Below are 26799 nucleotides of genomic sequence, written 5' to 3' on the forward strand. Positions count from 1 at the left end.
GGCAAGCGTCTGCCGCGGCCAGCCCAACTTTTCCCGAGCAAACCCTGCAGCAGGGATGCAAACTAGAGCAAAACACAGCGGGATGTGGCAGCCTGGCAGCCAGAACTGGGGTACCCAGCGTTACCCAGCCAAGGGGGTACATGGCACATGGCAGCTCTGGCTGTCGAAGGAAATCCCAAGAAATAAAATATGAACTTCAGAACTGCTTGAGCCAACCCATGAACAAATAATTTTAATGGTTTTTTTTTCAGCAGACCGTAGTTTTCTCGGAGCTCCACAGTCTCCTCTCTTTGAAGTTGGACAGATACAGTAAACACAACAAATATATGATACAACCCATCACAGCTGGATTAAAAAAAATACACAAAAAATATAATACATAAAAAAATGGATTTTTAACATTGTGGACTGACGCAGCTCTAAAAATGGTGATTGTAACCCTGGTAAGCTTTACAAAGTCTTTAAAAAAATAAAACAGTACTTCATGTGAAATTCATAAATACACTGGAGGCGAACGGAGGGGCTGGGGGAGTTGAGAAAGTGTCTCTGGGATCATGACTAAACCCCAGCCAGGGCTGCTGGGGGCAGCAGTCTGTGTGCGTGGGGTGCAGTGTGAGCCCTGGGCTCGGTGCAGGCAGGAGGGAGGGAGGGAGGGAGGGATGGAGGCACAAACCGGTCCAGTTAACAAAAAGCTTCATCCCCCATCAGGGCTGGGAGTGGGCACGCCTGTGTTTTACGGTGGGGGAGTTTTGAGTTTTCATTCCCAGAGTTTTAGATCAGTGAGTGAAACAGAAGAGAGGAAAAAAAAAAAAAAAACAAACCCAAAAACCTACAAAACAACAAACAAACATGCTACATATGAGCACTTGGCCAGAGAGGCCCAGCACAGCCCTGGCATGGTTTGCCAGTGCCTGGCCTTGGATTTTTCCCTCCCTGCTCCGTCTGCCCTGCTCACAGAAGCCACCTCAGTCCAGTCCCACCACTGAGCCCTCGGCCTGGCACGGGGCTGCGATGGCTCTGCCCCATCCCACAGGGGTGGGTGGCTTTTCCCAGCAGCAAGAGGTCGAAGCCCCCGTGCCTCACAGGACACATGGCGTCAAGGCAGCAGCCAAGGCGCTTTCCTGAGCTCTGGGGCTGTTCCTGCTCCTTGCACTGGCAGCACTGAGCCTAAACCTGCCCTGTCCCCCTCCCAAAGGGGCTGCAGTGCCCCTCAAAACGCTCCTGCCCTCCTTCCCCCTACCTTCACTCCCCTGCCAACATGAGAAACACATCCAGACCTGGCCACCTCGGGCTCTCTGTCCCCCTGCCAGCCTCCTTCCACCCTGCTCCCTGCCACCTCTGTCCCTCTGTGACCCTCCTGCACCCTGGGGTTCCTTTGCCCAGACTCTCCCCTTGCAGTCAGAGCCTCAGGACTGGGCACTCTGCCTTGGCTTACTTTGGGCTGCAGCCACAAGAACACCTCCAAGCTGACCCAGTCCCTTATCCTGGCACCCTTCCCCTCTCTGTCTCTGTCCTTTCTGTCCCAAACTCTGCCCACTGACAGCTTGGCCCTGCATTGCTCAGTGTGTTTTTCCCTGCACCCCCCTGGCCCCTTCCCACATGATGCAGGAGAGCAGACGGAGCAGTTTGGAACAGTCATTGCAGAAAAAAGGCAAAAAAAGGTGAAGGAACAAAAAACAAAAACAAAAACAACCCTGAAACAAGGAAAATGTACATATACAAAATATATCAGGCACTCTGCCCTCACTGCTCTCTACTCACGACTCCTCAGCAAGTGACCACAGTGGGGACACTGAGCCTGGGCCAGCCCCGAGTGCAATTCCTGAAAGTACACACGCAGCTCAAGGAATCCCCCAGGAATCCCAGCCAGGGATGGAGGCATCCCAAACCTTTCCCTAAACACACTTCCCATGCAGGGTGGGAGGGCAGCACCTGGGCACTGCAGAGGGCCAGCAGCCTGATTACAAGCATGGTGCCTTTTAAAAAAGTATTAAAAAGCACTTTCCTTAAAAAAAAAAAAAAAAAAAAAACAAAAGGAAAAAAATAAAAAGGAGCCATAAACCCCCATGGTTTGCATTGTCAATGCCCTCATGCCTTCACTGCCACTGGTTCCCAGTGCCCCAGCTGGGCATGGAGAAGCAGCATGCCTGGGGGGTGGCAGTGTCCCCTTCCTCCACCCTGCCCGTCCCCCGGGCTGTGCCACGCGGTGCCAGTGCCACTGTCGCTGCCATGCCAATCAGTTTCACACCTGGCACGGTGCTGCATCCTCCTGGCCGTCGGTGCTCGCTGCTCTCCTCTCCACTCAGCACTGGGGCCACTTCTGAGCGAGGCTGGGCTGAAAGGAGGGGTCCTTCTCTGCTCCAGTGTCCTGCTGCTGCTGCTGGTGGCACGCTGGGATCCTGGCCTTCATCAGCAACACCGAGGCTGCTCTCTCCCTCTCCAGCACCAGATGTGGGTTTCCTTTCTTCCTTTCTCCCTACACTTCCTTTCCCATTCTTCTTTTATTTTTCTTTTTTTTTTTCTTTTTTTTTTTTTTTTTTTTGGTAATTTTATTTCTTTATTTAAAAAAAAAAAAAAAAAAAAAAGAAACTGTTCCTAAGTAGAAAACATCTGCGATCACAAGTCAGTCTTTTTTGGCTATTGTTTTTCTTCCTCCTCCTCCTTCCTCCTCCTGTCTTCAAATGACTTCTCACAAGGCAACAGGCACGGGTGGCTTTCCTGCAGGGCCCCCTCCCTCTCCTGCACGCCCCTCGTGCCCCTGCCTGTCCCCAAGGGCCCCTAGTCCTTGACCAACTTGTACACGTGGTGCTGGGCGCCGTGCTCGCTGGTGGAGACCTCGAAAACGAAGGCAATGCAGAGCAAGGTTTCCTGGGTATCCCTGTTGGTAACAACCTGCAGCAGAGCAGAGCGTGTTAGGGGAGCGCCGTGCCCGTGGGCAGATGCTGTTACCTGGGGGGGGTTGCATGGGCTCAGGCACAGCCACTTTGCACCCCGAGATTTGCTACCCCTTTATTTGTGGGGTCGCACAGACAGCAGCACAGCCAATTTAATTGCACCATCAAGATTTACTACCCAGCTCTGGGGATGTTGCACGGGCTCAGGAACAGCCCCAACCGCGCCACCAAAAATTTGTTTGGGGAGGTTGCATTGGCACAGGCCAAGCCACTGCATTTGCACCACCAAAAACTGCTACAGATTATTTGGCGGAGTCAAACAAACTCAGGCACAGCCAATTTAATTGCACCATGAAAATTTTGCTCCCTGTTGTCTGGTAGATTTGTCCAGGCTTGGGCGCAGCCACTTTGTTTGCACCACCAAGATCTGCCCCCTGGAATTTAGGATCTGCGTGAGCCCAGGCACAGCCAGGGCTATTTGGGGCCAGCAGGGTCCATGCAAGCGCGGGCTGCACGCTCCTGGTGGGACACACCCCCTGGAAAAGGAGGGCAGGTACCTGCAGGATGGTGAAATTCTCCAGGACGCTGTTCATCATGTACTTCTCCGGGAGGTGCTTGAGCTTGTGGATGAAGTTGATCATGTACTCGCACATGGGAGAGCGGTGGATGCGGTAGACGAACCGGCCGTTCTCCAGCCGCGCGTACTCCGTCTGCAGGGAACAGCCAGGGTCAGCAGCTGTCCCGTGGCTGGTGGTGGGACGTGGCAATGTCCTCTCCACTCCACCCATAAACACGGTGTAGGCACCCATGTGTCCTACACCCAGCTCTGGGATTTTCTCCATCCCAGGACCTGCCGTGGACTAACTCCAACCCCTTCCCGATTGCAGTGGGACACGGAACTCACCTCCACCTTCTCCACGACCTGCTTCCCAAAGGAGCACACCTTGGTGGAGACTGTGATGGTCATGTTCTCTGCACTGCTGTACTGGCTGCTGACACCATAGAAGGTCCCTGGCCCGTCCTGGATCGTGCTGTTCAGATCCGCCTGAAGAGAGGAGAGGGACAGAGGGTCCCATGAGGCACCACCACACCCAGCTCTCGACGGGACACCAGCTTTCAGAGCTGCCCGGGATGCTCCAGCTCTGCCACAACGAGCCTGTAGCTCAGGAACGGCCCTCCCCACCCTAACCCTCGCAGCAGCATACCCAAAACTTGACGAGGAAGAAGGAGTTCTGGGGCCCACGCTCATAGAGCTCCTTGAGGCCGCCTTTCTTCTCGGGAAACTTGTCGTAGATCTGGCGGATGTCCACGGCCTCCAGCAGCGGGTCGCTGTACGAGGGGTTCGTCTGGCCGATGTGCACGAAGAGGTGTTTGCTGTACTGTAGGGAGCGGGGTGGGGACAGCGGCAGGACAGGTCAGGCAGCAGCCAAGGCGCCACCAGGCACGGGGAGGGACGGGCACCAGCCCAGGCGGGCGGTGGCACACGGAGGGGACCGTGGCACACGGAGGGGACCGTTACCGTTTCGGCATCCCGGGGCACCTCCATGAAGGCGGAGTACTCGAGGAGCCGCAGCTTGGCGGAGGCGATGGTGCGGTCCTGCCAGACCGGCACGGCCGAGGCAGCTGGCGGGAGCGGAGCCAAGGGCTCGTAACCTGGGGCAGGGCGAGTGGCACGGGCGTGGAGGGGCAGCCAGGAACGGGGGTGAGCCCCCCCTGCAATCCCCACTGCATCCCCCACCTCCCATATCCACCTCCCACCCGTGGCTAAGACATGGGGTGTGCTGGGTGGGAAGGGACCGGAGGGTCCTGCTCACTGTGGAGCTTCTTGCTGGATTTCAACCCAGGCTTTTCCCCCAGGAGAGATGGGGAGCAGACACAGGTGGGTGGCACCATGCGTGGGAGGGGAGAGAGGACAAACTCCGGCAGGGACACTGGGTTCCCTCCGAGGGGGTAAGGACATGACTTACTGGCTAGTGATGGAGGCATGGGTGGCTGGATGGGGTAAGCTGGTTGTGCAAACGGTTTAATGCTGGAAAGGAAGAAGCATCATCAGGTTACCAAGCCCAGGATGCCCCAGCCCCTTGCCAAGGTGGGGTCCTGCTCGTGCCAGCTGCGGAGGTGTCTGTACTTACTCCTGAGAGGGTCCAGGCTGTCCTGGGATAGGCCCACTCCAAAACTGGGAAAACAGCACAGAGAAGAGTCAGTGGCTTCTGACTCTCCCCACTCCCAACATTTCCCTCCCCACCGGCTGCAAAGAGCAGGGAGCCCTGCATTGCCACCACGACTGAGAATGGCTGTTGAACATCCCCCTGCCCCGTGTGCAGCCCACGGCGTCCCCTCCACCCCGGGGTGTCCCCGTGCGGGGGGCGTGGGGCTGTCCTCACCCTGGGGGCAGCAGAGAAGACAGCCTGAGGAAGAGGAGGGGGGGGGCTGAGCTTGTTCTGCAGGACGCTGGCCGACACAATCTGCGCCGAGGACATGGAAGCCATGCTCTGCAGAGCCTTATCCTTCGAGACCTGGTCCTGAGGGGAAAGGGGGGGACAGGGGGGAAGCAGGGTTACAGGGGCAGACTGAGCTCCCCCGATCCCAGCCTGACAGGTTTTGTAGGGCCGGCAGCCAATCCCACAGCCCAGCCTGGGACCGTTGCAGAGGGATCCCCCCACCCCCTCTCAAACATTAATTAACACCTGAAGCTTGCCAATATCCTCTGGGCAAAAGCTGATGGCTCTGGAAAATGCCCCCTCCCACTGCTGCTGCTGGCCCTCCCCCTTGGGGACACAAAGGGCTTTTAGCCCCTCCACTGGGGAGGGCATAATGCAAGGGGGAACAAAAGGAATTTCAGACTCAAGCTCAACTTACCAAGTTCATGGCCTGTCCGCAAAAGAAAGGGAAAAAAAAAAAGGTTAGAGTGTCACGGGAACCTTTGGGTAGTCTGTAGACCTCCCCTAAGTCCGTGCTGGTGTCAGCTCGGGCAGAGTTAATTTTCTCCACATCACAGGCATGGGGGTGAAGAGAATTAACTCTACCCCAGCTGAAACCAGCACAACTGGGTCATCACCACCCTGACCCTGGCTCATCAGCACAGCCCGACCTGGGCAGTGAAGCCCTTGACCTGGCCGGGCACCAGGGGATGCACGTGGTGGCCACTGATGCCCAGGCTTAATCCCACCAGGAATGGGATGCCAAAGTCCCCCACCCACTCTTTGAAGAGCTCACTGTGGTGAGCCAGGCCTGTGCCTTTCTTGGCTTTTTAACATCCTCTACAGCCTCCTCAGAAGCCCCCAGTGCCTGTGGGAGAGGAAGAGCTGCTGGGATGCCCTGGGATGTGGGCACCAACTCCCCCACAGGCACTGCAAGGAAAACCCTGAGCTCACCCCCCTGTGCTGCGTGTGCACTGAGAGGAGACCAAGTGTTTTTCCTTTAGCTCCGAAAGTCACAGCACTGCTGGGCAGGAGCTCCAGGGCTCCCAGGTCTTGCCTGGAGCAGGGCTGCTCCTCCACTTGCATTGCTAGGACACGTTCATGCTGGTCCCAGAGCACACCCTCTGCTTTCCCTCTGAACCTTCCCCAGGGATCAATGCTTCATTTATTTTCACCTGGGGCAGGGCAGGAGGCCGGGCGTGCAGCCACATGCCGGGAGCACGAACACACACCTGACTGCAGCTCACAAACACAGATCCTGCTCGTGACTGCAGCTCACAAACACAGATCCTGCTTGGGAAAGTGTCTTCATCCACAGGACATGGGTCACCCCACAGCGCTGGGTGAGGGCAGGGAGCTGCCTGCACTGATCCTGAGAAGGGATGTTCTGTATCCTCCCAGTATTGTTCAGGGGGATCTCTGCCCTGGCTGCTCCATGCCAGAATCCTTCAGGCAGCATGGCTGGGGATGGAGAGCACAGCCATGGACCCCTGGGGTCACTCCTGCCTCCAATTTCCCCTTGCTCTGCACTGTGCCATGTGGCAAGGAAAGATTTTATTTTCTTTTATTTTTGTAAAGGCTTCTGCTGCTACCCTGCTGCCCCTCCTACTTCCCTGACTGCTCCTCTCGGGGCTGGAGACTGGGTTTAAGGCATACAAGCCCAAAGGAGCATCCCAAAATAAGTTTCAGATGCTCTCCCTGGTTTCTCCTAGCAGACCAAACCCTGGTCTGGCTGTGGGAGCCCTCCTGGCATCCCTCTCACAGGGCACCGGGGTCCCTGCTGAAGGACTTTGGGGGACACATCTTGCTGGGCTCCCAGGCAGCCTGAGCTGGAGTTTATTAAAGCTTTGAGGATGAGAATGCTCCAGCTCTGACAGTGCCCCTCACTGCCAACTGTGACAGTGGCCTGCAGTGCCAGCCTCAGAGCTGCAGAGGGACACAGCACCCAGGACAGGGGGAGCTGGGGACACCTTTGGGACCTCAAGGTCAGCAGGCTGAAAGACTTCCTGGGCTGCCACTCACACAGCAAGGCAGCAAATCACCCCTGGGGCTACCCAAGGAGCTGCTCCCTGGTGTGACAGTGCAGAGGTTAACTGAGGCACATGGCACGAGCTGGCTGTCCCCAGTGGGTGGTTGTGCACTGAGGACCTCTCTGTCCCCCAGCTCACGTCGTGTGGGTCCAACCCAAGCAGGGCTTGGTCCTTTGGTGATGCCCCCCATCCTCAGCCTCCCCCCTGCCACCAAAGTTTGGTGGGAACAGTCATGGAAAGGTTAGTTGGGCTCCAGTTAGGAGGAAGGAAAGAAGGAAGGAAGAAAAGAAAAGCCAACCAGAAAAGAGAGAGAGAGAATGATCCATTTTTTTCTCACTTGGCTCCCTTGGCTCCTGGCACTGTGCCCTCGTCCCCAGCAGCATGGCCCCAGCTGCCACTCACATCCCTGTGGTGCCCCTGGGCTGTGCTCACACCCTGGCGCATCACAAGCCACTGGGCTGGCACCTGCAGGGACCCCTGGGACCCTCCTGCTTCTGCCCACATCAGCACCTGCTCCGAGCTGGGCCAGGCTCAGGTGAGGAGGGGAGCGGGCCCTGGCACACCTTGCTGGAACCTCACTTTGCCTCACTGGCTGCCCCGGGGAGCCCTTCTTCTTGTGGGAGAACCCCCGATGGCCCAAAAGAGGGGGCAGCCCTCACACATCACCAGAGGAGGGTTTAAACCCTCATCTCCCCACGGCAGAGTCCTTGCCCAGATGCAAAGAGGGGATTTGGCACCACATTCACCCTCCTGGAGGGAAGAGCAGAGCTCTGCCGCCCCTCCTTGCCCTTCTCTCTGGGCATCCCACAACGAAGCCTGTAAAAACCATCTGACCCAAGGAGCCAAGTGAGGGGGAAAGGAAAAAAAAACACCAAAAAAAGAGAGGTAAAACAGGAAAGCAAGCAGCACACCGCAGAGGCGAGTGCGTTAGTCGTCAGCAGGCGGGGGCCAGGCGAGGCAGGGCGTACCTTCAGCTTGGACTGAATCTCACGAGATTTCCGTCGGGCAAGAACCTGCAAGTGGCTAGAGACCTGCAGAGAGAGAGCAGAAGGAGAGGGGGAACAGCAGAGCCGTCAACCAGAGGAAAGGAGGAGGAAGGAGAGGGGCTGCCCATGCTCACAGAGACACCGCCGCGGACACCTGGGCAAGGGCGCCAACGTACCTTGATGCCAACCTGGTACTCCCGCACCTTCTTCCGAGCTAGAACCTGTATGTGGCTGGACACCTAGGGCCCGCCACGCCGTTCAAAAGGAAAACACAGAGAGCGTGAAGATCTGCAGACTCCCCCTGCAGGGCGGGCTCTGTCCCCGGGGCAGGGAGTGCAGGAACGGGGCAGCGCTTTGGCCGCTCCCCGAGATGCTCAGGGTCTGCACCCACCAAGAGCTGCAGGAAGGAAACTTGTGGGGCATCCCGCTGCTGGTTGATGCTGTGCCCACCCCAGGCTGGGGTGAAGCTCCTTGGTGTAAAGCTGCTGCAGTTGAGGGGGTCCCCATTTAGCACCTCTTGGGGACAGACAGACAGACCCTGCCAGCACCATAAGCCTGGCAGGTTTGAGGTGCCCCGGGTTACTCGGTGGGGCCTGTGGGTCCAGGAGGGACTGGCACATTGCCCCAGGGCTCCTGCTGGTTTTGCATGTGGGAAAGGTGAGAAAGTTGGGTTTTTGTGTCCAGGCCCCTGTAGGAGCAGATCTAAAGAAATGTCCAGGCAGTAAAGGCACAGCAAGGCTGGGGGGCTGTCCACAGGAAGGGTGGGTGTCCATGCACCCACAGGGCTTCAGGGCTGGCTCTGGAAAGAACCTGCTCCCACCAGTGCCAGGCTGTCCAAAAGGAGGCACGAGGCTGCCCAGGAGACGGCTGCACAGAGGGATCAGTGCTGTGGGGGCTCTCTGCCATGCCTTTCCCAGTCCCCACAGAGCACTGCATCCTTCCCCCACGGAGGGGGGGCACAGTTAGGTGTTTAATCCAGAGATGAAGCGCTGCTTGGCACTGGTTTGAACACAAACCCAGTGGCCAGATCCTGGTCCCTCTCCTTTCAGCATGTCCTGCAGGAATGACCTCTGCAGTGCTGGGGACCAGCGTCCCTCTCTTGCGGGGACTCGTGGCACGGGACAGTCCCAGAATAAGTGTCCCAAACCCAAGCATCTCCCTGTGGTGGGGGATGCTCCCAAGCATCCCAGGCCATGGGCTCTCCCTGGATGGGAGGCCTGGCTCCCAACTGGGGACCCCCAGGAGGGGAAGGAAAAGCCACTGGACACATGACAAAGGGACATGCCCCATGAGAGCTGCAGCAGCCCACTCCTCAGGCAGGTTTGGTGAAGCAAGGGCTTGCAGGGACCTCTGTGTGCCCTGCCTGCCCCAGCATCCAGCCAGGCAGGGCAGTGAGAGCAGGGCAAGGGCTCCGTGGTACCTCCAGCCCCACCGGGACCAGCACCACAGCTCCACAGCCCATCCCTGGATCCCTGGCTGGCATGGGGGTGCCTTGCTCTCAGCCCGTGGGGTTTGGAGTGCCTTTGCTGCGGCACCAGTGGCATAAAGCCTGGCAAGGGGCAGAGACAGGAGCAGTCCCCAGATGCAGAAGGCACAGCAGAGAGACCCATGCAGGCACACACGGGCACACACCGCCTGGAGAGAGTGTGAGGGCTCCTGCCACCCACAGGGTCACCCCAACCAGGCGGGGGGCCCGGGTGCTGGCTGCCCCACACCCCCCGTTTCAAGGCATCCCAGGGGTTTTGTGCTCACAGACGAAGCTCCTCGAACAGGATGGGGACCTGCCGGCAGCAGCAGTGGCTGGAGGAGGGGACACAGATGACAGCTGGACAGCCGCTCCTCCTCGGGCTTACCTGGCACCGCCTCCCACCCCGCCCCGAGCCCACCCCAGGAGAAAAAGCAGAGCAACGCCTCACCTGCTTCCTCGTCCGTGTCTTCCCCGTTCGCAGCTTGATGTAGCGGGCGATCAGCTCGTTACGACCTGCGGGCAGAGCCTGGGGTCAGCCCCGGCACGGGGGGCATCGGCCCCGGACCCCGAGGGGGGCTCAGCCCCGGCACTCGGGGGGCTCAGCTCTGCCATTCGGGGGGCTCAGTGCCGGCACTCGGGGGGCTCAGCCTCGGGGGGCTCAGTGCCGGCACTCGGGGGGCTCAGCCCCGGCACTCGGGGGGCTCAGCCCCGGCCCCCCGCGCCCCCCGGGCCGGCGGGGGAGGCGCTGCCAGGAGATGGCGCTGCCGCGACAGCGCCGGGGCCACCTCGGGGACACGGGGGTGGCCCCGCCACACCAGGGCACCCCCCCCGCTGCCTTACCAGCCCCGGGGCTCAGAGCGAGGTGACAGCCACCAGGGACCCCCGCCACAACCCACAGAGCCCCTCAAACCCCATGGCAGCCCCCGGCAGAGCCGGCGAGCCCACCCGGGGCTGCTGTGCCCGCAGGGGTCCCGGGCTGGTCCCCCCACCCCCGGCACCCCTCTTCCCGTTCACAAGCCGTGCCGGCCTTTCCACCAGTATTTCCTAACGTCCTGGTCTAATTCGAAGCAGAAGTTGCTTTTGCGCCACATTTCAGGGGCCAGCTGTGGCCAATCTACGTTCAAACGTCAGAGCAGCTGGGAGCTTTCTTCTCCCGGCCCCGGCCCCCCCGGCCCCCGCCGCCGCCCCCCCGCGCACGGGGGCAGCCAGGCACGCCAGATTTATTTTAATGGACCAGATGGTCGCGGTTGGAACTTGTCGAAATGCCCTTGGAGCGGGTTTCGGCTTTAAAAGAATTAAAAAAAAAAAAATCCCTTAAAAAAAAAAATATACAACACCCCCCCCCCCCCCCTAGTTCCACCCCGATTGGCCCCCTCCCAGCCCCACAGCAACTGGGCCCTCCTGGGGGGACACACACATGGGGACAGACAGGGCCAGGTGGCACGCAGAGACAGCTGCCCCTTGGGGTGCCCGCGCCAGGCAGGGGCTGGCGGGTGGGTGACAGTGGGGGTACCCCTGGCACAGCCGGCGTGGCACCCTGGTGTCACCCTGAGGCACAGCTGCCACCCCTCCCGGCTCCCTCCTGAGCACCTAGGCCAGGTATTCAAGGGTGTCCTTTAAGCCCAGGTGAGATGACACCCGCAGCAGGGACCCTGCTGCTGAGCCCCACTTTGGGGGTACACCTTCAAAACCCCCCTTGGCGTGCCCTGCTCCCAAATGCCATCCTCTGCCCCCCACACCCTGCCCGTGGGAATGAAATACAGGGAAAAAATACGGGAAAGGAACGTGGGGCCTTCCTGGACTGGGTGAGCCAGTGCCAGCCCTGGTGCCCAGCATCCAGGGCCAGCATCTCCTGCACCCATCCTGCCCCAGGCTGCACCCTCATAGCCATCCCTGTGCCCACGTGCCCTGTCCCTTGTCCCTTTCCCTGTGATTCATCTGGACCGTGCCATTCCCTCCGAGAGGGCACGTCCTCCTCCAAATTACCACATTCCCCAAATTCCTCTCCCCTGACACCACCACGTGAACCAGTTGGACAGGCTGGGTTAAAAATAACCGAGTGCAGCAAGGCCCAGTGTGCCCGAGCCGGGTCCTGGCTGCCCAGCTCCCACCTTGCTGTGCCACCCCCGCAGTGCTGGCACCAGCGTGGCAGGGGCTGGCAGCGCCCTGGGCACCCACGGAACCCCCAAAAAGAGGGGTGGTGAAGGACAGCAGAGGCACTGGCACACCATTATGCTGTGTGCTGGCACTGCCTGTGCTGCCAGGGCCCCTGGTGCTCTTGGTGATGCCAGCCAGGGGTCCCGGGGGTCCCGGTGGGGAGGTGCTGGGGAAGGTGGGGGGGAGATGAAAGGCCGGCAGGGGCTGCTGCCTCTTTAAGCAGCTGCCAGATGTCTCTGAAAGGCTGGAAAAACCGGTTGGGGCGTGCTTCGAAGGGCCAGGCTCCCGGCGGCACTTCAGCTATTCCCAGAGAAATCCAAAAAATGCATAGGCTTGGGAAGCCCTGTGCTCCCCCACCTCCCCCTCACCCCACTCCTCCAGCAGCCCCGATGCCGTGCGTGGGGGGCCCTGGCAAACGGGGTGGCACAGGTAGCTGGCATGGGTGTGGGGACAGTGGCACAGTGCTCTCCAGCAAGCCTTGTCCCTTTTGCCCCTCTCCAGTGGCACTGGGGGAGCCATTGCTGTGACAGCAGCATCTGGGCAGGTGTATTTTGGAGGCTGGGGATAGAGATGCCAGCCCTGGTCCTGTCGTCACCATGGGGTGCTGGTGATATGGCAGCCTGCTCCTGACTTTGGGGTCACTGGCCCTTGGGGGTGACATCATGGGTTGTGTAGGGCAGGGGGTACCAGTCCCCGCCCTGGCAGGGACAGGGAGTTTGGGAAGACACAAAAAACGAGGCTGACACCTCCAAAATCATCCCCCCAGTGGGGCTGACCAGCCCCGCTGCCACCAATGAAGTCACCAAAAGCTGAGCTGGGTGCGGGTGGCTCGGGGTGGGCGAGTGACCCTTGCCACAGGGTGCTCTGGCCACCAGGTCCGGTTGGGGAAGGTTTGGGGAGGTTTGTGGAGGCACAGGGGAGCAGAAGGGCTGGGGCTGCCCTGGCCCCGCAGTCCCGTGCCCGCTCCCTGCCCCACGGCTTCACCAAACCAGTCAGTCCGGCAGGGCCGAGAGAGGGAGGGAGCGGGAGGGAGGGACGCAGGTCACCGCCACCTCCCCGGTCCAGCCCCAGCCCGAACCCCAGCCAGCTGCTCGAGGGGTTGGGGGATGCTCGAGGGCGACACCCCAGCGTGGGTTTGGGGCAGGAGGTTTTTCAGTTCAGCCCTGGCCACCCTGTCCCGGCCGGTGCCTCCATCCCGCCCGCCCCCGTCACTCACCGTACATCTTGCCCTCATCTGAGAGGATGATTTTCCTCCGGCCGCAGGGTGGGTAGATCGCCAGCGCCTCCTGGAAGCTCTGCTCGATGTCTGGACTCCACACACCCTCGGCATCATTGTCCAGACTCTTGTCCATGCCGTCCTGGCCATCTTCCCGCCCCTCCCCAGGGCTGCCGCTGGCGTTCCAGCTGTTGGACGCTATGGTGCTGGCTGCTCTGGGCTCCGACCCTGAGCCCCCACGGATATGGGACAACCTGCTGGGACACAGGGGACACACCTGTCAGAGCCAGGAACCCTTGCTGGGGCATGGGGGTGCAGTGACAGCACGGTGCCAGGTCTGTTCCTGGCCTTTGCCCTGTTCTCAATTGCACCCAGAGCAGCATCTCATTGTAGGGCATCAGACACACTAACAGGCTTTCCTTGGGGGCAGAGCATGATTTCTGTGAGTACCCCCAAATCCAAGCCACAAGTGACCACCCAGCATCCACCCAAATAAAGTTTGGGAAGCAAACTGCCCCCAGCGACTGTATCAGCCATACAAGGAACTTGGGCACGCAGTGTTTATGGCTGACACCTCGGGACAGGGTGGCAGCAGCCCCACAGCCTGTGAACCCTGACCCTGCTCCAGTACCCACTGCCAAACAGCAGTCTCTTTGGGCAAGCTGGCCCAAAAAAACACCCCTAGGCCCCAAAATCCCGGCTCCACCATGCCTGGCAAAGGCAGAGCTGGGATTCGAAGGGAGATGCTGAGCAGCTCCAAGCCAGACCCCACTAATGGGAACCAGGTGGCCAGAGCCGTCCAGCAGCCCTTCCCCTGGTACCAGGAGAGGCCCCCCACCCTGAGGATGCTCAGCTGGGGCCCTGGGCCCTCCCCAGCTGGTGGGTGATGCTGGGGAGCCTTCAACCCTCCTCCTCCTCCTCCTGCTGCTGCTGCTGCTGCTGCCCGGCTCCCAGCGCAGCGTTTCAGTGTTTTGCAATAACATGTTTGGCGGCAGCTGCCGGCGGTGGGAGCGGAGAGGTGTCTCCTGCGCCGCCGCGCTTCCCGGACGGGCTGGGAGTGTACAAAGGTCTCCGGCACAGACATCTCCTTTTAAAGGAACTGCTGAGCCCGCTGGCTCAAGTGCGCTGCGAGGCCTTGCTTGCTGCTGCCTTTTTTTTTTTTTTTTTTTTCCTTTTATAAAAAAAGAAACTTAGCCCCCCCATCCCTCCTCTCTCCCTCGTCGCGATGTGATGTCAGCCCCTCCGGTCTCGCCGCCCGTCCCCCCCGCCGCTGCTCCCCCTCTTGCTGAGCACTGTGGCCAAATAAGGAGAACTGGATTGTAGGATCGAGCCAGCCGGCCAAGGCAGGGATGGCGGCAGCGGTGCCGGACGGGCCAGCGGCACCCCGGCTGTGCCTGCTGCTGCCGGCGCCGTGGGCAGCCATGCAGGGTCCAAACCCCGCAGGGTTTCGGGGATGGGAGGGCAGGGGAACACAGGGATGGAGAGTGGGGCATAAGGGGACAGGCCCAGGGGGATCCTCACTCCTCTGTACATCAGGGTTCTGTCCCAGTGGGGCACCTACACTGGGGTGTGAGCGCCTTGGTGCTGAGCCCTGGCTGGTCAGCCAGGACCCCCAGACTGGGGGAAACTGAGACTCCCCAGCTTCTGCAGCAGCCCCCAAAGGCCTCAGTAGTCTCAGACCCCACAGCAGCCCCGTGGCAAACCAGACCCCTCAGCACTGGGGCAGCTCAGGAGCCCCCAGTGTGATGAAATCTCAGTGTCAGGGACCCTGCAGGCCAGCGCCAGCCCAGGAGCCAGCAGCATCCCAGGGCCCCACAGGGCTGCCATCAGCTCACCCTAGCAGGGGAAAGCCCCAAGAGATGGTGCCACAGGGTGACTTTACAGGGACTCACCGGACGCCCTGGCCTCCCCAGCTGATGGGTGTTTTGGGGGCCAAGGGAAAAGCCATGGGGCTGAGAGCAAAGCCACCAGGGGCTGGCTGCACCACTGCAGGCAGCGTGCCCAGTGCCCTGGGTCACCGTGCCAGGCGCTGCCCGCACAGGCAGGGTGACAGCTGACCCCACACCCTGCCTGTGACACACGTGTCCCCCTCCTCCCTTGGAGGTCCCCAGCCCCCTCCAGCAGGGAAATCCCAGCCCAGCCTTTTCAGGGAAGCTGGGAGGGAGAGGAGGGAGGGTGATGCTGGGGCCCCGGCCAAGGTGCGAGGAAGCAGCTCCTCCTCCTTCTCCTCCTCCTCCTCCAGCGAACCTGCTTTTGGCCGGGCGAAGACACTGGATTTCCTGGAGGGAGGGTGCATGCACCGCGCTGACGCAAGGCACCGCTCCACCCTGCCCTTACAAAACACCAACAACAGCAGCAATTAGGAACCGGCACGGCTGGACGGCCTGCGAGACCGCGGCCAGACCTGCTCAGCCCAGGCAAGGGGACCGGACCTGCCAGAAAACGTGTCACCGGCTCCTGCCTCCCAGCTGCCCCCCGGGGAGCAGGGCAGGAAGACCACCCCTCCCACAGCACGGGCATCTCTGCAGGGTTTGGGGTCCCAGGAGCACCGACCCACATCCCCAGGGGATGCTTGCCTACTCTGAGGATGCTCACCCATGAGCGGGGATGGTCACTGACACCCGGGCCAGGAGGGTGTCCCCGCTGCCAGCTCACTCGCCCCTCACACCCTGAATTTGAGGGGGGGCACACAGCTCTAGAGGGGGCTGCACCCTTGGGAGGCCCCCCAGAGGATGTGGTGCCCAGAGCAGGCAGGGGAGGATGCCTCCAGGGCAGGATGCCTCCAGGGCAGCCCTTATCTCCCTGCGAGGTCAAGGCTGCCCAGGAGACTGGGACAGTGTTCCCACGGCTCCCAGGGCTTGGGGATGTGAGGGAAACCTGGGGCTTGAGCAGGCAGTGGGGCTGCAGGCAGCCACCCTCTGTTGGGAGAGCCTCGGGGCTGGGGACCCTGCTAGAGCTGCAGGAAACCTCCTCAAACCCTGCAAAAGCAAAGGGGGATGCAAAGAGTGAAGGGCACTAGGGAAATGGGTGTTTTGTGGTGGGTGAGGGAAGGAAATACTTTGGAGGCAGCGTCTGCAGTCAGGGAAGCACCCTGGGCACCCTGAGTGTCAAAAGACAGGAGCAGGGTGCTGCTGGATCCAGCACAACCAGCTGCGATAGGGATCGGGTCAGGGACGTGCAGGGTGGCACAGGGAGAGCACTTGGGGCTGGGAGCATGGGGACGTTGTGACACGGGCAGAGGTGCCCGTCACTCCCACAATGCCCCCATGCACCCAGACCTCATTCTTGACCCGTGCTGCCAAGCTGGGGGACAGCATATTCCTCTTCCCCAGCATGGTCAGCCCCAGAAGCATCATCCCATCTGGTGCACCATGAGGCACACCCCCAGCGGCCCTTGCACTGTCCCAAACCCTTGTGTCCCGCCCAAACTGGGACAGGGGTGGTGGCTGTTGTCACAGCTTCTCCTCAAACCACCTGGAGCGGAGGGCACAGTCACCAGCACTCGCCCCACGAGGGGGATTGCAGCACAGCACGTCCCCAGCTGGCACTGTCCAGAGGGACAAGGTGTGGGGCAGAGCAGCCCCAAGGGCCCCTTCTTACCTGGGGCTGCCCAGGTGGCAGGGGACATTGGGACAAAAAGGCTCTGCAAAGGTGCTGGGGACACTGCAGAGGCAAAGAACCCTGCGAAGACAGGGAGGGGGTCCAGCTGCATCCTGCCTCCATCCTGCCTCCCCATGCAGGGGGCCCAGGGCAATCCAGCCCTTCTCCCCCCCGCTGCACCCGGACCCCACGGCAAAAGGATAAAAGTTCATGACAAGCCTGGGCAAGATCAGCACAGAGCAGCTCAGCCCTGCACCGGCCCAGTGCAGCCTGCACCAGCCCTGTGGGGGAATGTGAGGCTGCTGTCACCCCCTCCCTGTCACCATGACTGATGGCACCCCCGCTCTGGAGGTGAGGGGGACACGGGTCCCCAACCTCCCTGGTGCTGAGCGTGCAGCCCCTGCCAGGGACTGCTCGGTGAGACCTCAAAGCTGGGGCTCCAGGGCACCCCAGCTCCTCGTGTCCTGGCACACCAGGGCTCAGTGAGGGCACAGCTGGGGCCCTGACACTGGCACTGATTTGCAGGCAGGCAGAGGCTCTCACTAACGTGCCCCTCATTTCAGGCAGGGGAGCACTGGCTGGGGGCCATGTCCCTTCTCCTGCCTCTCCCCACTTGCTGACACGGCCAGCAGGAATGCTGCCCATGGGGTCACAGGGCCACCAGCTCTGCAGAGCCCCTGGAAGGAAACCCAAAAGCTGTGGAGCTCCCGGGGGACCAGCAGGACAACACGCCAGAGAAGATGCTGCCGTGTCCACTGCAGCGCACAGAGCGGGATGCCCTTGCCTCTGCCAGGATGACCCTGCAGCTCTTCACAGGAGCCCCATATCCCTGGCACCTCGCCCAGGGACCCTTCGGGAACACCATGCCCCATTCCTGCAGGAAAACACCATCCTGGCTGGCACACGGCAGTCCCAGGGACAGCCAGAGCTCACCGAGGCGGGTGGCGCGGCACGAGGGCGGTGGAAGGAGGTTTGTTTACATCGTGCTGCTCTTCCAAACAGCTCTCAGGCTGTGCAGAGGGATTCCCTGGCTCCTGGAGGGAACGGTGGCCGCCCTGCTCTCTCCCACCCAGGTTTGCACCTCCTGACTGGCCACGTCCTCTCTGAAGGGTCCCCTGGCACAGTGTGGGGACCCAGAGGGTGGCAGAGCCCCCAGCGCGCACCAGGCCAGCTCCCCGTGAGACAGCCCAACTAATTTCCTCCCCTCTATCACTTCCTGTCCCTTCCGGCTTGGCGGGCGGCTCAGGAAGCAATCGGAGTGAGGAAACCGCAGGAAGCCACGTGGCAGCATCCCACCGGGGTCGGGAGAACTGCCAGGGATGCCCCAGGCTCCCCACGCCCCCCAGCTCCAGCTGGACCCCAACAGCCAAAGGCTCCCCGAGCTGCCAGCAGAGCCCGGAGCTGGCAGGGATGTGGCCGGTCCTTGCTCAGCCGTGCGAGGCTGAGGGATGCTCAGACCCCTCATCCCAGAGAGCTGAGGATGAACAAAGAGGAAATGTGAGCGAGTTGCTCCCAAAATATTCGGGGTCGAGAGGAGGGAGGGGATGAGGCAAAGCCAGGGCACAGCTCCCTCCTGATGGCAGAATCACGGGCATCCAAACCACCCCCTCCTTCTCCCCAGTCCTGGCAGGGTGGCACAGCTGGGTTTCGCCTTCTGGAGGACCCGAGCCGGTTTTGCTCGAGTCTTCAGGCTCAGGACCCGAGGGCAGAGGACAGACGGACACTGTAACCCGGCGTGCCTCCCTGGCCCAATTACACTGCCCTGCCCAGCCAGGACGGGGCGTTTCACCCAGCAGCGCATAAATAGAAAGCTTTTAGAGCATTAATTGCTCTCTGTGTTATGAAACGAGCTGGATGGAAACAACAGGGTTGGAGTTGCCTGCTGGGGATGGGCCACCCCCATGCTGTCCCGTGACACCCCCAGTGCTGGACACAGCACCCATTGGGGACTGCTGATTCTGCCAAAATATCTCCATCCCAGGATGTCTTCTCAACCTGTAGATGAGCTCAGAGTGGCCAACAAGTCCCGAGTCCTCGGGGACTTCCAGCTTGTCCCAAGAAAACAAGAGTCTCTGGTGTCAGGGGGGCACCAGGGAAGCCTGGGTTAGGCAGTGCTGTGCCTGCAGAGGGACAGTGTCCTACCACTGGGGCCAGCCAGGCATCCCAGGGACCCCACCAGCCCTCAGTCCTGCTCCCAGGAGGAGAAATGCCTCCACAGAAGAGCTCCAGGTGCTGCTGACCCCGTTTTATGCCATTGCAGCAGGGCCAGGGAAAACGTCTCCCAGAGGACCGACCCTACCAGGCAAGGAGGAGGAGGAGGAGAAGGAGGAGGAAGGCCGCAATGAATTTCACACCTGCCCCCAGCTGCCTCCACCCCCGTGAAACCCAAGCCTGCCCAGGCAGCAGCTGTACCCACTGCCTGCGCTGTGGCACCCGCTGGAGCCCAGGCTTAGCACCGACTGCCACGCTCAGCTCCCACCCAGAAAAACCCCGTGGGATGGGGGGTGTGAGAACTGCCTGAGGGGGATCAGCTCCTGGGATGCCGGGCAGAGCGGCTGCCAGGCATCACCACCCCAGCCGAGACACGGAGATGTCCCTGGCTGCCAGGGCCTGACACAGAACGTGACACTGCACTGTCACCTGGCTGCTGTCACCCCTGTGGGGGGGACACGCTTCCCTGCCCTCCTGCCCGACCAGTGCCCAGCTGAGGTCTTCCAGGAGCTGCAACAGCAGGTACAGGCTGCCCTGCACAAACCCCTCAGTGCCCACATAGAGATGTTTTGATTTAGGGATATTTTGATCCCAGAAAAGGGTATTTTGATTTAGCACCATTTTGCTGCCACCACCCCAGACAGTCCCGGCGAGCAGATCCTTGTGCATGCCAGGAGCGTGCTGGGAGCCCGTGGCAGCTCATCGCCTTCTCCCAGCATCTCCTGCCCCTGCCCCAGCCCAGAGCTGCAGACGGGCACAGCGACTCCAGCTCCCGCAGATTGAAAAATTGCTCTGGAATCCTTGGGGAGGAAAACTGCTAAAAATACATGAAGGCAGTATTCTTGGTAAAAGAAGGAGCTCCAGCGAGGAGCACGGCCCAAGAGTGCCAGAGAGCCCAGCACAGCGTGTTAGACCCCTGCCCGGCACGCTGATGTCCAAACACCGCAGCTGGACCCTGACAGCTCTGCCGGGGGACACAGCAGCCACCCCGTGCAAGAGCCGGAGCCCAAACTCGTGCCATAGCTGGGCACAGGTGCTGGCAAGCACGGCAAGCAGAGCCCTGCCCAACTCACGCGCCAAGCGCGCCGGCACAAAGCCGGGCAGGGAAAAGCAGGGTCTTGGACCAGACCTTCTCTCCGGGACTGTGAAGCGCCCAGATCTTGCTGCTAATAAAAACCCGACGCTCGGTTGGGTCGGGAGCTCGCATGCCTGCGTGCGGGTGTGCTTCTTCCTAAACCCGAATTGCCTAAGCCGGCGGGGGGGAGGCAGGAGCTGGCTGCCTCTGGGGGAAGGGCGGGCGGCGAGGAGCTGGCATGGGAACGGCAGCCCATCCTCCACGCACCCGCGTCTGTAAACTTTGAACATCTTCCGGAGAGAAGTTAGTGGCTATTGTGAACAGCTGGATCTAATTTTACGAGGAGCGAGGAGGAGACAGTTGTGGGGAAATAATAAGGCTTGGCGCTCACAGGCGAGGATCCCCGAGCCCGGCCAGCCTTCCTGCCTCCACCGCGCTCCGCCGGGGGAGCGCCGGCGAGACGGTCACGGCGAAACTGAGGCACGGAGCAGCGCGGGGCTCGCCCGCCTCCCGCACAACGCCAACCGGGAATGCGGGGCTTTGCCCTCGAGCGTTCCCCCGGACCCACCGCCCCTCCAGCAGCCGGGGCACGGCTCTTCCTCAGAGCACCGAGCTGGGCTGCCAGCGCAGGGCCCCCTCGCCAGCCCGCGGCAGCATCCTCGGAGCCACGGTCACCCCGCGCTCCCTCCCGATGCTCGTGGGCACCGCGGTGCGAGTGCGACACCTCCCTCCGGCCGGCTGCTTCCCCCGAGGCTCTGCCCACCTCCTAAAATTAGCTGCAGCCCTGCTGTCCCCTCCCCGGCCACCCCCCGCAGCCCGGGGAGCCGTGCCAGCGCACGCTCCGGGTCCGTCCCGATCCCCCGGCAGCAAAGGGGGAAGGGGACGGAGCAGCCTCCTCCATCACTCACACCTCGCCTGCCGCCCGGCAGCCAGCGCTGCCCGGGAGCAGCCCCGCGGTCACCTCGGCGCCTCTGGCTCGCAGGAGTGTGCCCGAGGGTGAGCTCTGGGTCGGCTTTATGGAGCAGAGACCCGGCACGGCCCGTGACACACCCAGCGCCCCGCTGGGAGGTGGCAGAGGTGGGCATGAGAGGTGGCAGAGGTGGGCACGCTGGGTTTCGGTGCCGCTGTTGTCTCCTGGCAGCATAATGGGAGACGCTGGGAGCGCTGGAGCATCACTTCTGTTTGGGACGGGATGGGGGGACGAGTTCCATCGGGATTTGTGCTGCCAGGATGGGACGTGCCTTGTGCGATCCGTATTTCCCCAAATCACTTCACAGGTACAGCTGCACCAGCGCAGAGCCCTCTGTGAACACTGTCACCACAAGGCCACCATCTGCCAACCCCAAGACCGAGACCATGGGGCTCACGGCCTGTCACCTCCAGAGGGCTCGTCAGGAAACCCTGCCACGAGCTGCACGGGGCGCCCAAAACGGCACCAGCACCGCACGACCCCCTGCTCCCACCACCACGGCCAGGCTGACCGGCACCTCCAGGAGCTTTTCTCGGGGCCCCTCGCTCCCATTTCACAGGCGGGGAAAACCGAAGCGGCGGGAGCTGCAGCAGCATGTCCAGACCCGCAGCAGGATCCGGACGTGCGTTATCGCGCAGGGGGGGCCGCTCCTGCCTCGTGCCCGCTGCAGGCTGGTGCGGGGCATGGCCCCGCCGGCTCACCCCATCATTACCTTCCCTCCCTCCTTCTCTCCCTCCCTCCCTCCAAAAAAACATTTCATAAGTCGCCACGTGACGGTGGCAATAGCGAACGCCCATGCGCTTCAGGTGTCTGCCCCAACCACAACACGCAGGTGCCTGGGCTCGGCCGCCGCGGCTCCCGGCCTGGCCCCCACCCCAAATAACACCTTGGACAAACAGCTGAGAAGGTCAGGGCACGGCCTGGCCGCCCGGCAAATCCCCCGTGGATGGAAGCTCCCGGAATCAGGGGTGGTTGGTAATATCCCATCCAGCAGTTTGGCTCAGGGTGATGTAAACACGGCGGCTGTCCTGCCAGCCCCTTGCCGTAGCCATCAAGGATTTAATGAGAGAGGGATGCTCCCAGAGATGGGATAGTTTTTGGAAAGCATCCGTCCAGTTCAGTGATGGATGGAGAGATTCCAACCTCACTAAGAGCCTCAGGATGGCTTTTGTCACACAAATCCCAGCAGCACCCCTGGTTAGGGTTTTGCTGCCCCTTCTCCCCTCTTCCCCTCCATTTTCCACTCCCACTGACAGAAGAAGAGCTACGAACGCAGGAAAACACAACTTCCCCCCCAATAACAGCCCAAAATTGCCCATTTATGCCCTTTCTGGCTGCTGCGTGCCTGCACCCAGCCTCACCACCAAGCTCACCTGCCACCGGCCTCGTGCTCTCTGTGTGTTTGATGGGAGCTGCGCGGTTACTTGCTTTTTAATACATTAATTATAGCTGATTACCGCTGCCACCCCCACCTCCTCAGTGCCATGACCTGCTCACACACCGCCAGGAAAAGGGCTCCTTCCTTCGGCACAGCGCCAGGGCCACCGGGACTCGCCTCCCAACCCACTTGGTGGTGGCAAGATGGGGATTAAATGGTGATTAAAAGGAGATGCTGTTTCTGATATCATGATAAACAGCCACCACATGTCATGGCAAATGGATGCAAGTCCCTTTTCTTGATGGAGCTGGAGGATTCTGCTTTGGAGGAAAGGGATTTTAGATGTGAGATACCTGCTGGAGGGTTATGCTGTCCAAAATGCCCTGGTCGAAACATCCCCCCGCTCTGAGCTGCACCCCAGTGCTGCAGCCACCTCGGGCAGGACGAGGCTCCTTGAAATACCTGGGTGCCATTTATAGAAGGTGGCTCGTTGCTTTCAAAGGGTTATTCCTGTCAGAAAATCCAGTGTGGTGCCAGCCACATGCCCACAGTGGGGAGGTAGCTGGGTGCTCGAGGTCCCTGGGGATGGCAATGTCCCCCTGTGCCACCCAGCTGTCAGGAGGAGCTGCTCACCCCACAGCCATCTGCAGTCTCTTCCCACGGGAGTGCTGACCCTGTAACACCCAAACAGGGCCAAATCCAGCACTTTCTCCCCACGGGACAGTCAAGCTCATCCTGTCTGGTGGGGAAGTGCTGGGGCACTGCCACAGTGACCATCACCTGCCCTGCCACCAGGGTCCCAGCCCCTCTACCCATTTCTCTTCTGCCTTCACCACGGAGTGACCTCGGCAAGCCCTCACCCCTCGCTCGCTTTGGGGACCCTCTTTCTCCCAGTCATGGGGGAAATGACCCCCGAGGGGTGTGGGCTGTGAGGCCACAGAGGCCCCAGCTCCAGAGGGTGCACGGGGGGCACATCAGCCTGGCAAACCCCAATTCTGCACTCAGCATCACGGGCGCTCCAGCGCCAGTGGGAGGCTGGCAGCTGGGCTGGCAGGGCCCCCCAGGGTGGCCGGGCACTGCCAATGCCCTGACTCACGACACGCACGTACCCGCGCGGGGTAAAGCGATAGGAGGGGAGAGAGGATGCCGGAGCCCAAAATACCCCGGCGTGCCTGACACAGGAGATTATCGCTTCGCTGATGGGACCATCGCCCAGCCCGGCTTGTCCCGGCTCCCTGCAAAGCACCAAAACCCCCCCAAAACCTCAGCCTTCGCCTTTCCCCCTGCCACCCCATGCCAACCACCCAACAGCAGTGAGCAGCTGCAGGGTGCCCGCCACGCCAGCCGGGCCGCTGGTATCATTTCCAGCTGGTTTCTCCCCAAACTGGTTTTTTTCTCAGTCAGTAGAAGCCAAATGTGTTGTATAGGGCCTGAGCGGTTCCGGGGGGCTGGAGGTGGGTGGCTCTGCGAGGGCACGGCCGTATTTTCCTTCCAAGGGGGTTAAGGGGAAAGAAAACAACACCAAACCCAAGGAGGGTGTAAAAATAAAATAATAATAATAATAATAAAGATGACACACTGCTGAAAATTATACATCTAATTGCCGCCTTGTTAGCAAAGCACCCCTATGACGAGGCACAAAGTGTTTAGCATACACTCAGTGCGTGGTCATCCCCTCCATGCGTGTGACACACATGTAGCGTGACACGCGGGTGACCCCGCACCTCACCCGGGACCCTCCCGCGCCGCTTCCCCGGGGGGCTCCGGCCGGGGCGGGCAATCCCCGTCCGCAACGTCCGGCGCCCGCCCCGAACGCTCCCGACGTGCGGGCACAAGGCCCCTTTGTCACCCCGGGATGCGCCGCCGGGGGACTCGGCGGGGACCGGTGCGGGGGGCAGCGCAGCCCCGACGGGGCGGGAGCGCGGGGACGCGGCGGGGGGGGAGCGAAAGCGGCCCCACCGTGCCCCCCCCCGCACGCAGCCCATCGCGGGGAGCCCCGGGGGCAGGCACCGAGCCGGGGGGCGAGCGGGGCTGGTGCGACCCCGCCGCCCCCCGCCATCCGCCGCGGCTCGGGGCAGGCGGAGAGGGCTGCGGGCCGGGAGGAAGGAGGGGCTGGAGGAGGAGGAGGCGGAGGAAGGGGGGTTGGGAGTCTCTTCCCGGCGAGCGCTTACCTGCTCCGTGCTCCGGAGGGGCTGGGCCGGCCGCGGGTGCCGGGAGCGGGGCCGGGGCCGGAGCGGGGCCGGGGCCGGGCCGGGCCGGGGCGGGCGGCAGGAATGCGGGGAGCGCGGCGGGCTCCCGGGTCCGCGCACGGAGCCAGGCGCAGGGACGGGAAAGTTTATGCGAGGGAGGAGCGGAAAGTTGGGAGTCAATCAGGAGGCGGCGGGGCCGGGCCGGGCCTCCTCCTCCTCCCCTAACCTCCTTCTCCACCTCCTCCTCCTCCTCCTCCTCCTCTTCCCGGCCCTTCCTCCCGCCCGACCCTCCCGACCTCCCCGTCGGGGCAGCGGGCAGCGGGGACGCGGACTTCCCTTACACAGGGAGGGTTTTTCTTTGGGGAAAGGGCAGCCCTGGAGTTCAGCTCGGCCCGGGTTATGGGAGCGCCCTCTATGAGCCTTCCTCAGCTTCCTCCTCTTCCTCCTTCTCCCTCCGGCATTCCCGGGATCTGGCCCTGAGAGGCGGCCTTGGGCCAGGGCATGAAGGTGCTGCTGTCCCGTCTTGTCCTGTCCCGTCCGCAGCCAGCCAGGGTCACTCTTGCACGCCTTCATCCCCTTCTGCACATCTTCATCATCCTCTGTGCTCACCTTCATCCCACTCTTCTTCCCGCCCCCCTTCCTGTGCTCACTTCCATCCCCTTCTGCACATTTTCATTGTCCTCTGCACACTGTAATGCCCTGCCTGCCACGCATCTTCATCCTCCTCTTCCTTCCCATCCTGATATCTTCATCTCCCTCCAAGCACCCTCATCCTCACACACACACACACACACGTACACACTCTCAGTCCTCTGCATCCCACCAACCTGCAGATGCCCGGTTTGTCCCAGACACGCCCCCCAAGGTGCCCAGGATGGGATTTCAGCCCACGCTGTTGGGATTTCTCAAGGGAATTCAGCCAGGATCCACGCCATGGTCACTTCCTCTGAGTGAGCTGATGGGTGGTAATGTGCTAAGCCACAGCAAGCAGATCTCACACAAATCCCTGGCCATGACCCAACCTGACCATCAGGAACTGCAGCCCCAAAAGGGGCAAAAGCCCCAGCCCCTGGGCCAGCACACGCCGCAGGCCTGTGCCACAGTACCCCAAACCCCCTGAGACAAATCAGGGTGAGGAATCCTCCCAGCACCCTGCTGGGAGAAGGGATGTTCTTTGCGTCCCATTCCTTCCAGAAACATATTTTTCTAATTTTCATCATGAGCTTGGTTGTATTCAAGCGTTCTGGGACAAGACAGCCAATGCTTCAGTCCGTGAAGTGACAGGCTCTGAAGCATCCAGCGCATTCAGCAATTGTGTGTGATTCATAAAGCCATATCGCATTCTTCCACCCTTGGCCTGCTGCTAACTTGTAAGAAATCTGGACCAAAAACTGCAGCAAAATGGCTGCTATTCTCCAAGGGCTGTTCAGAGCCTCGTTACTCATCCCTTACTTGGGCAAAAATGACATTGAGTGCTCCTGGAGATGACAGCCTTAATTGAGTTCAATAGGAGTTTAGGCTGAGTAAGGCATGAGCAAACAAGTGTGCATTAGCCCATGAATAAAACCCCTGATCCACAAATGTTCAGGAACACATGTGACACTGCGCAGGGGAGCGCTGAGGGGGTCCCTGCTGCTCTGGCCTTGCCATTTGGGCAGGGGTCTGGCCACAGCGTCCAGCACCACTGATAGCGATGCTGGGATGAGCTTCTTCAGGAGTGCAAAGATTCAAGGCTGGCTCAGTGGTTTGTTTCCATTCTGCCTCTTAATTTTTATTTATTTTCCTCCTTCAGAAGTCCATAGTCCTTGTTTCTGCTATTTTTTTGTCCACTGGTGGGAACAGCAACTTCCTTTCTCAAATTATAATATAAAAGAGCTGCAAGCTGCAACGCCATAAATAATATTTTCTTATGGCCAGAACATCCAAGTCTAGGCAACACACCAAGAACAGCTACAACATTGTAAAACTCCGACACTTCTCCAGAATGGATTCACTAATTAAAAAATTACTCCTTTTAAAAGGCAGTTGAAAAATATTGGCTTTCCCGTTGCTGCCTGTCGCTCGCTGCATCGAGGAGCCCATCCTGCAGAGCCACAGCTGAGCTAACCAGCCATCAGTCTGCCTTTCCCCCTAAAAAATGTCACCAAATAAATAGAAGGGGAGGGGGAGGGAAGAGAAGAACACCTCATGGCAATCACTTCTTTA

General features: G+C 60.8%; 1 protein-coding gene across 6 annotated transcripts; it reads right to left on the minus strand.

Moving 5' to 3' along the window:
* Positions 1 to 203: 203 nt before the first annotated feature.
* TEAD3 (TEA domain transcription factor 3) lies at positions 204 to 24841 on the minus strand. Of its 6 annotated transcripts, none has more exons than XM_038162650.1 (14): positions 24577 to 24841; positions 13172 to 13425; positions 10247 to 10311; positions 8507 to 8569; positions 8313 to 8375; positions 5754 to 5765; positions 5279 to 5416; positions 5027 to 5070; positions 4862 to 4923; positions 4414 to 4547; positions 4100 to 4273; positions 3799 to 3939; positions 3452 to 3604; positions 204 to 2892 (listed from the first exon to the last, which is right to left on the minus strand). In XM_038162650.1, the coding sequence occupies exons 2-14, from the start codon at positions 13305 to 13307 to the stop codon at positions 2779 to 2781; spliced, it is 1299 nt and encodes a 432-aa protein (XP_038018578.1). In that variant the 5' UTR covers positions 13308 to 13425; positions 24577 to 24841; the 3' UTR covers positions 204 to 2778. The 6 variants fall into 6 exon arrangements, with proteins under 6 accessions (XP_038018578.1, XP_038018579.1, XP_038018581.1 ...); XM_038162651.1 differs by having other exon boundaries at positions 13172 to 13428; XM_038162653.1 differs by lacking the exon at positions 8313 to 8375 and having other exon boundaries at positions 24577 to 24838.
* Between the last annotated feature and the right edge of the window lie 1958 nt (positions 24842 to 26799).

Source organism: Motacilla alba, chromosome 26 (assembly GCF_015832195.1).
Source record: "Motacilla alba alba isolate MOTALB_02 chromosome 26, Motacilla_alba_V1.0_pri, whole genome shotgun sequence".
Lineage (NCBI taxonomy): Eukaryota > Metazoa > Chordata > Aves > Passeriformes > Motacillidae > Motacilla > Motacilla alba.